The sequence below is a fragment of the Calypte anna genome, chromosome 2, assembly GCF_003957555.1.
Source record: "Calypte anna isolate BGI_N300 chromosome 2, bCalAnn1_v1.p, whole genome shotgun sequence".
NCBI lineage: Eukaryota > Metazoa > Chordata > Aves > Apodiformes > Trochilidae > Calypte > Calypte anna.
Genome location: NC_044245.1, coordinates 110,491,260 through 110,501,866, shown reverse-complemented (window position 1 = coordinate 110,501,866; position 10,607 = coordinate 110,491,260). Strand labels below are relative to the sequence as shown.

The 10,607-nt window shown below is 37.7% G+C and overlaps 1 protein-coding gene across 1 annotated transcript in view; it reads right to left on the bottom strand.

Annotated features, from left to right (window-relative positions):
- Positions 1-3,416: 3,416 nt before the first annotated feature.
- The window catches only part of SNTG1 (syntrophin gamma 1), a 144,964-nt gene continuing 137,773 nt past the window's right edge, over positions 3,417-10,607 (bottom strand). The window contains exon 18 of the mRNA XM_030444688.1: positions 3,417-3,575. Coding sequence (XP_030300548.1) covers positions 3,417-3,575 — 159 coding nt within the window. The remainder of the gene's footprint in view (positions 3,576-10,607) is intronic.

The window sequence follows — 10,607 nt, the reverse complement described above, 5'->3', positions numbered from 1 at the left end:
TATTGACAGCTACCTACTTGTGTTTAGCTGTCCACTTTGAGGTGTTCTGATAAAACCAATGTGCACAAAGTAAATAAATACATTTCTGTGGATTAGAAGACTAATTTGGAAAATAATATTTTTCATGGTTTTCATCTCAAAGTACTGATTTTAAAAAATTAACCACTTACAGCTAGTTTGCCTCCACAAGCTTCTTGATGTATAAAAAAAAAAGGCCAACATTTAAAAATATCTTGATTTTTATTTCAAAGCTGGAAAACAAAGCTCTTTTGAAAATTGGGAATTGTATTTTTAAACATATGTAGGAAATGTATTAATTCACTGGTGCAATCCAGAATAATATGTTCAAATCTGTAACACTGTCACAACAAAATTATGGTCACTCTATAGCCTAGGAAATGGTTAGTTCTGTGAAGGTTGGATCATCTACTATTTCTGTAATAAAGTAAAGCAATTAAAACCAAATATATTCAGTTATACTTAAGAGTTCACTTTTTTTTGGTATACATTACATCACTTCAAGAGGCACAGTACAATAAAGGATTTTGTCTTTTTTTAAATTAAACTTATTTAAGAATGTCATGACATAAAGAGAACAAACATTTTATGCTATAGGTTGGTTGGTTTGTTCTTTTTTTGTTAAAGTATTTGCTTCAGCTTGCGTACAGATTTTTAGCAAAAGATGACAGCTCATTTAATTGGGATTTTTCATTGACCACTATTGAGTTGTGTTGTCTTACAAAATACTTATATTCATTGTATGTTGTGTGTGAAATGACAGGCTGCAGCATAAAGCCTGAGTTTTCACACAACCACGTGAAATTCACTATACTTTGAATGGGAATCTCCTGTAGACATTTAAATGAAAAAAAAATCTAGTTTGTTTGTAAATTATATTTTGCTATTTCAGAATTAATTATAACAGCAATTTAAATTTTTCCCTCTTTGGTTCCTAGAATAACCCCAGCATCTGACAGGGCTAGCAAGATCTGTCAGTACCTTCCAGGCCTGGTACACTCAAATTACATGTGCTGTGATGTTGAAAACTATCACAGAATCATAGAATGGCTTGGTTTGGAAGGGACCTTAAAGATTATCTAGATCCAACCCCCATGGGTGGGCAGGGACACCTCCCACTAGACCAGGTTGCTCAAGGCCCCATCTAACCCGGCCTTGAACACTTCCAGGGAGGGGGCATCCATTATATGGATCGTGCTTCAAGTTATGCAGTTTAAAAGCAATTGATGGCCAATGTGTTCTCACTCCCTTTCTCAGAGGTTTGGTTGGAGACCTTTAAAGGTCATCTAGTCCACCCCCCCATCCCCTGCAGTGAGCAGATTCAAGCCTGAGTATCTGCTCACCTTGCTCTAAAAGGGCAAACCTGGATGCAGACTCACCTCTGAATATTCTGTGAGGTCAATGCACAAACCCCTGCTGCATTTACAAACCAATTCTGACCTGCAGTCAAAGCTAGGGCATTTTCTATTCTCATAACACAATTTTTATCTTCTTGAAAATAAAAGCATTGATTTAACTCTATTAAATAAAGGGGTTTAAAAAAACAACCAAAAACCAACCAACCAACCAACCAAAAAAATACAGGTTCATGTTTGTCTCTCAAATGTTGTGTATTTAATGCCCAGTTACAAAAGTTTCATTGATCTACAGAGCAGTGCTACCAACAGAATACCTGACAAAGATTTCTTAGGATGCTCAGGTGGAGTCCCAAAAGTTCATGTCATTACTTCAGTTATGCACAAGAAGTATCTTTTTAAAAATTAGGGAGTGAGGCTTTCATTCTATAGAACCCCTTAATCTACAGCATTTTGCTATGCCACACTTTCTGCTGGCTTGGGTAAATGTGATGTTCATTTAAGCACATTGAAAAAAAATCTCTTAAACAACTCTTGGTTTCCGTGGTAAAACTGTACACTTAACATAAATGGTTGAACAAAAAGCACTCAAGTGACAACTGATAGATTCTGCTATCACCCCCAGAGCATTTACTGAGGTGTTAGCACATGCCAGCATGGTGATAGCTGAATGCCACAGCAAAGCACTAAAAGGATGGAGATGATTCAGAAGCACAGAGGAGAAGAAATGTCACTGACAGATATTGGGTGTCTGTCTTCAGCACTGTCAGGGCTCTGTTAAAATTTGTGTTTCCAGTATATGCTTCCTTGCCAAGGACAGTGCCTGACTTCCTATCGTTAAGCTCCTTAGACTGCTTCAGTTTTGGATTCTGGGATTTGTACTCTCCCAGGAACAAACTCAGAATCACAGAACTGTTCTGGTTGGAGACCAGAGATCATTGAGATCATTGGAGACTTTGAGATCATTGAGTCCAACCATAAACCTTTCTCTACCAAGTCCAGGATAACTCTACTCAAGATCCTAGGGACAGCCATGGTACCTTTATGGTCTGTTCAGAGACCAGGGTGCAAACCTTTTATTGAGGGATAGCTTATATAAACAAATACATGATGATTAACTGAAAAAATGAAAAATTATTAGGAACTCAAAGAGTGAACTCATTTTTCAAGCATTTTATAGAATATCTATTTTGTTGAGAGCCTGAGTCGAACAGAGGTTCTACACATAAAGGAATTAAATAGCAGACATAATATTTTACTTACTTGCAGTTAATTTGTAATTAAAATTAAATTCTTATCACATTATTTTTACCTGAAGAACAGGGACTTACCCATGGAAAAATGTTTTACTTTCTGTGTTGTTGTTTTGTTTTTTTTTTTTTAATTGTATCAGTCTGATATGACTATCTCATTATTGTTGTTGTTACTATTGGACCAAAAGAACAAAATAGAAAAAGTAGCATGACTCTATGTATGGACATTAGTATGGATTTACAACATTGCTTAAAGTGCTTTCTTATCTGAGGAGATCCTTACACAAATATCTTTTCATGCTTATCTCCTTGTCACCAGTTACTATATGCTTGTTGCTTTCTCTTATGTAATTTATAATATAATGATAGGGTGTTAAAATTCATACTGAGAGCTTAGCATATTGTTATAAAAACCATCTGAAAACAGGAAAACGACAATTCTATTTGTGTATTATTACAGCAATTTGAAAATTTTATTAAATACTGAAGTGCTTCATCATTTATTCCTTTGATTCCAGTGTTGCTTAAAGCACTATGTAAGTACAAACAGATCATACTAAAAGCATATCCATCCTATTCTGGGGCTTCAACTAGGATTATTTACTGATGTCTTGCAGAACAGAGATGAATTTGTGATCCCACGTGACCATTTATCTGCTGATACTGCAAGATGTCTTCTTGCCTCCAGGATTGGTTTCCATGTACATGGTTCACCAAAAGGTCTACATCATATGAATATTTATACATCATTATGTCTTGCTGTTAAGTGGCAGTGCTGTAATGTGAGATGTCAAGTAGTATACTTTAATTTGCCAGTACCAGAAGTTGTGGGAGCAGAAGAAGCTGTGGCTTGACTGCCTACATACAAAGGGTCCAAACAAGCCACTTTGGCTGCAAAGAATGAGTGGATACAGTGAAGAACTGCAAACAGGTTGGAAAACTCCAGCTCCTGGAAGTGAAAACAATAAGATTAAACATGAAACAAAAGAACAGCTCACAAACATATACCCAGCAATGAACCATTCTTCAAATAGCAGTAATTTTAATAGTTTGATGAAATTCTGCTAATGTGCCTGACAATTCTCCATCACAGAGACTTAGACATTGAGCTACACCTACTCTGTAAATAATTATTTTGAGGGTACGGTGAATTTAAGTGCCCCCATAGAGACAATGACAGTACATTTTTTTTCCCCTTTTTTCCTCAGGTTAATGGAAATCTGGCAATTTTGCAGGTTAATATAAAAATAAATGGAGTGACTGCACCATAACAGTCTACATATCTCTGGGCAACTAAGGTGTACCCAGTGTACCCACAAAGATCATTAACACTGAGTCTTACATATCTTACATTTTTTCACCATGTCATCACATAATGGTAGCCACTGTCTTACCTGTGCTGATTCTTTCACCAGAAAATAATAAAAACAAACAAACAAACACCAACTAACCAAACAAAAGCAAAGAAACTCCCCACAAAACAAAACCAAACCAAACAAACAAACAGAAACAAAAACAACATCCAAACCAAATGTGTTTTCAAAAAAATGCTACTATCACATAGTGATATTCTGGACCTGTTTTCAACGAGAGGGTTACTGGTTTTAGACCAAAAAAAAGGAACAGACTCCATATTTTAAACTTACAAGCAACATTACACAGAGTCCTTCTTTTTCTACTTTACAATTGTTTATTTTTCTTCAACATGTCATCTGACCAGCTATGACTCTTGTAGACACCACTACAGAGGAAATTAATCAAAATGATATTTTTTTACATATATAAATTTTCTCTTTGTGTCTCACTTTATCTGATCAATCTTTTTTAGATTATCTTCAGTATGTGTTTTTGGTGTTGGCGTTTAATCAATAAATATCTGTTTTACTTGAAAGCAAATATTGAGATATTTGAATACATTTAAGTGTAGGGATGGCGGTGCAAAGTTGCCTTCTGCTTTGATTCTCTGAGATATGTGGTATATTCTATTTGTCTTTATGTCCCGCACTGGTATTTCAATAGTATGTAGCATTAAGGGGTTTGGGGTTTTTTTTTGTTTAGAAGAATATTGCTAATGTTGTAAATTCAAAAAAGATTGCTAAATCTTTCAAAATGACATCAACCTGCAGTTTTATGACTCTTCAGATTCCCTGGAAGATATTGCTTCAGGTAGTTCATGGAGAAGTTCACAAATCCCTCATGTGTGAGGGAGAACTGCCTGGAAACAAAGAACTGCATCTACAGAGTGTCCAGTGATGCCCTGAATGGGTGGAGCTCTGCTCAGCTCTCTTACAACCTAAGCAGATGTTCTTCAGACATGCTAAAAAATTAACTTATAACATCCCATGAGCTTCTTTAAACTCCCCTAACTATAAGTTCTCAACAAAGAAGATAAAGTTCATGCCAAGTTTCACAAGCTTACCATCTGTGTCAATTTAAAACAATCTGTTTAGAGACATTCTCATTCTTAACATTGGCAGAAGGGCAAATTTATCACTGTGACAAAGGTTTTGTTCCTCCCTCAAATTTCAAAACAAAAAAAATTATTATAGATAGGAAAACTGGAAATTCAAAAATGATGAAATAAGGAGTTACAGAAAATATTTCAGGCTAAGAACTATCAGTCACTGAAATCAAATTACTTTTCAGTTAACTCCTTTTTATTAATATAATATTATTTGTCCTTCTCGTAATAAAAAAAATAAATCTGAAGCTTCAGATGAGAGACTAAATATTTAGTGGAAGAGCTAATATTCATAATGTTAACTCTATCTGCTATCTGTAGAAAGACTACACTTCCCCTGTACCTCAACAGAATAAACCCATTAAAATAAATATGGCTGTTCAAGAATTGTTTGAGTCAGTTATGTAATGTCACTGGCAGAAAGTTATTACTATGATAATTCTGGCTACTGCACACTGAAGTTTCATATTGTATTAGTAGAATTACTACCAAATAACTACTGTGTTAACTATCCCGTTATCACAGGTGTTTCTACCACAGTAACACATTGAGGAGATCCAATGCTCATTGGACCCTCAAGGAAAATGAGTGAGGCAATAGAAGAGCCCCTGAAAGGCCCATTGGATTACTTTTACTAATAACACAGAAATTATCTTGACTGCAAACATGAGTACTAAGCAGTCAGTAAATGCCTGGGGTTTTTTGTTTTGTTTTGCTTTTTTGTTTGTTTGTTTGTTTGTTTTTTGTTTGATTGATTGTACTGATTGTTGTTTGGTTTGTTTTTTTTTTCCATGAAACATTATTCTTTTTTCATGATAGACATACATATTTAACTGGAAATTACAGCAAGGTGAAGCTGGGATGAGTACGTGAAGGCCTGACTGATGGCTGCAGTGCAATTCACAGGAGCCTGATTGGGAACATGATCTATCAGGAACAACAGTTATCTGGCAGACTAGCCTCATCAGAAGAAAGTTGAAAGTTTAACAAACAGATAAGATTTCATGCAGAGCTGCTGACAAAACATTCCCTCAGTTCTGCTGAGAACTTCCACTTTTAGCTGCCCATGGGTCTGCCCTACTGCCAGCAGATGGAGGGGAAGCCACAAGCTTTTGTGGACACCTAGCCATCCATAGTTGTTTTTGTATATACTTTGTCATCATTCTCTTGTTTGAATACACTTTCACCTAGGCAGGGCATTGTGTATTGCCCACCCAGATAAAGTTCAGATAAAGTTTCAAACAAACAAACCAGAAAACCTTAAGAAACGTGAGGGAATATGCAGTGAAGCCATTAAAATTGCTACCTGTAGGGAAAAACAAATAAAAAAATCAAAGAAACACAACTTAAGGCACATCTACTTGCCCATGTACAAGCACACAATTTACTGTTATTCAGATTTTCCCACTGTTGTCTATACCCCTCACATAAGAACCTACTTAGAAATATCAGTGTATCTTTTGGTCTTCAAATAGGCTTTCTAAGCTATCTCTTGAGCAAACTACTCTCACCCTGCATTGTTGTCATTATGCCAGACATTTTTAATCTACAAAATCAAGCAATTGTAAATTAATAATATAGTTAAAGAAAAAATACTTTTTCATCCATATATAAACTACTGAAATGAGAAGATATTTGTTCTTTCATCAAATGCGGTGTTATATAATCTCTATTAGCATAGACTCTGATCTAAAATAGATATTAAACAGATAATCTATCTGCCAGACATCAGGAAACTAAAAACTGAATCACACAAACCTACACAGATCAGAAATCTGAACTCAGACTGCTGTCACTGCTATCGAGCATTCACTCAGTAAAAATCCTAAGGATGTATACATGAAACCCATTTGAATATTATATTCTATAATTTGAAGAACACAGTGAAACTGATGGAAAAACACTCAAGGCTAAGAATAAGGATTCATTTAAAATTGTATTTCGGAGAATGTACTTGAAATGAACAGAAATGTCAGTCTTGAAAATGGTGCAAGCATCCACCAGGACACCTTGCAACACTTGAAACAGCATTTTGTTCACATTACAGCAGTAACCCAGCCTATTTGTCTTATTTTTTAATTGGATTTCTATACGAGTTAATTTCAAGTACAAATCAATTTACATTACTTGCTATTAGGGTAATAATAGTAAGAGGGACATTAACAGGCTTGAAAGTGGGCCCATGACAACTTCATGAAGTTCAGTAAGGCCAAGTTCAAGGTCCTGTTCCTGGGTCCAAGCACAAAGACAGGCTTGGTGGACAATGGATTAACAGCTCTGAGGAAAAGCACTTTGGGTGTTGCTCAATATGAGCGAGCAATGGGCACTTGCAGCCCAGAAAGCCAAACATGTCCTGGGTTGCATCAAAAGAAACGTGGCCAGAAGTTCAAGGGAGGGGATTCCCCCCTCTGCTCCACTCTGGTCAGACCCCACCTGGAGCACTGTGGTCAGTTCTGGGCTCTCCAGTAAGAGAGGACAGAGAGTGAGTTCTCACTGGGAGTGAGTCCAGAGGAAGACTACAGAGATGATAAGAGAAGCACCTCTCTTTGGAAGACAGGCTGAAAGAGTTGGGGTTGTTCAGCCTGAAGAAGAGAAAACTCTGGGGAGATCTAGCAGCCTTCCAGTGCCTGAAAGGGGCTACAGGAAAGCTGGGGATGGGCTTTTTAGAAGGACATCTAGTGATAGGACAAGGGATGATGCTTTAAACTGAGAGAGGGTAGATTTAGCTTAGACATTAGGAAGAAATTCTTCACCATAAGGGTGGTGAGACACTGGAACAGGTTTGCCAGGGAAGCTGTGTCTGCCCCCTCATTGGGAGTGCTCAAGGCCAGGTTGGAAGGGGCTTTCAGCAGAAAGGTTGGAACTATAGGATCTTTAAGGTCTCTGTGAGATTCCACTGATGATATCACTGACTGGAATTTTCTTTTCCTCAAAAGACAATTTTAAAGTGAATAGCCCTGGCTAGGGTGGGGACACACAGCTTGATTGTACTCATGCTAATGAACTAGGCCAGAGCAGGACCTGGAGTGACTCCTGAAAGATCAGAATTGATGGCTGGGTGGAGACTTCACCCTTTCCTAAGGGAGAGTATCAAAGGCTGGAAGCCCCCTCCAGGTGAGTCTGCCTTCAAGGGCTCTGGCTAGGGTGGGGAAACACCTTGACTGTACTGATGCTAATGAACCTGGCTTCTGCAGCAGATGACTGACAGCTCCCCTTGGGAACAAAGGAATTTAGGGGTATATATCGATGACCATTCTGTGGTTGCATCATCATCCTGACCCACCACCATCTTCATCAGGCCCTGTCCAGGACTGGAGCACCATCTTGAAGAAAACTCACTGATCAATTGGACCCCTGGGGGTGACTGGCTCTCTCTCTCTCTAATTCTTTCTTTCCTACTCTCTTACTCTTTTCTCTCTCATTTCTCTTTCTCCCTCTATCTCTCTTTCTTGCATCTTCTTCCTTTCCTCTCTCCCTCTTTTGCCTGGTAACATATTCCCCATACCTTCATGGGGTTCTATCATTTTGCTTGTGCCAATTGTCAAATAAAAGTTTATGCTTGCACTTGGCCCTTTGTGTTTGGACTTTGTTCTTGTGGATCAAAACAAAACAAAACAAAACAAAACAAAAAATTTTATGTTACTCTGGACCATAATCCTCTCTTCCACCCCAAACCATTCTGTGATTATATGATTAATAAATATTAATGCTAAATTCTTGAAGCTACATTTCTTCCTTTGATGATACCATATTTCTGCCCTCTTCTGTTCTCCATATTCACAGAATCACAGAATCACCAGGGTTGGAAGGGACCTCTGAGATCATCAAGTCCAACCCTTAATCCACTACCACTGTGGTCACCAATCATGGCACTGAGTGCCACATCAGTCTCTTCTTAAAAACCTCCAGGGACAGAGAATCCACCACCTCCCTGGGAAGCCCATTCCAATGCCTGATCACCCTCTCTGTAAAGATTTTTTTCCTAATATCCAACCTAAACCTCTCCTGGCAGGGCTTAAGTCCATGCCCTCTTGTCCTACTGGTACCTGCCTGGGAGAAGAGACCGACCGCCCCCCGGCTACACCCTCCTTTCAGGGAGTTGTAGAGAGCGATGAGGTCTCCCCTGAGCCTCCTCTTCTCTAGACTAAACAAATAGGCAAATAGGTGAATATTCAAATAGGTAAAGACAATTGACTGGATCTGCATCTTGATAGGCTGATTTTTGCATTCACTTCAGTTTTATAACACTCAGTTTCGGGGTTCAGCTAGTCTGTCAGCAAAGCTAATCTGATGCAGCACAGCTGCATGACCTTGCCCAAGTTCTTCTGACAAAACTATTGTGCTGTGATCATAGAACTATAGGAAAAAAAAGTGTTGTAAGTTAAGAAAGGTGAAAGCACAGACCAAAGTGTGGCAATTCGGTTATACATATTATTTTACAAGGCACATGAATTCTCCGTTCACAGAAATTGCTCATTGGTGTGCTTACTTACAAAATTCAAACAGAAATTTCATATCATAAGAAAAACAGCACTGATGCTGATTTTTACATGTATTAAATACCCCTATGTTTAGAATTATATATTTGGTGAAACAGGACTTCTGATAGATTTAAGATACTTTTAATTTTTGCCAGAAAAATATAAAGCAGTTTCTATTGCAGTGTCCCAACACACAGCTGGGTAAAATTGAAGACCACAGCACAGTGAGTTTACTACAGTCCTGAGACGCTGCTGAGATACTGGAGATTCTTATTGCTGTGGAGATACTGGGATTATTAGCTATAGGTAGACAAATAGGTAAATAGATAGGAAGGTGAATCCCCTTCTTTCTTACAGACAAGAAGACTTTGCCCTTCTGTGCTTGCTTTTTTCAATCCAATCCAAACAACTCCGTAAGAACAAAGGAGAGGGACACACAGGCTCTGTGTTCTGCCAAGCCGACAGCTCTATTTTGCAGCTTTCAGTCAGAAAAATTCTGTCTGACTGTGCAAATTTGTGCAATATCTGCTGCTGAGTGACAACTGGGAAATAGCCTAGAGATTGGAATGTCTAAGGGGTATCAGTGATTAATGTTGCCCCTAAGTGTTTTACTTCTCAGAAACCACTTAGACCTTGCCATAGAGACCTTTAAATTTAGGTGTTTCCATCCAGGCACCCTGCCATGAACCCACTGGTGTGACCTATGGTAATTACTGTTCAGATTTTTCAGACTGAAATGGCTTAAATCTACAAGAAAACACTTCTTTTACACTGAACTATATATCTTTAGAGAGTAACACAATATTACTTACAGAGAAGCCAAACAAAAGCATCCGTACAAAGTCTCAAAGGAAGAAAAGTCAGCATTTAAAAATATCTGAGAGAATGACAAAAATGTTTAAATAATTTCAACTATTGTCAATCAGAAAAGAAGTCTATCTGGATAAACTGTAGGTAAATCCATAAGACATGTTGTGTGTCTCAAAGCATGGCATTTTGAAATTTGTTAAGTCAGCCATGAAATACATTGTAAAAAATT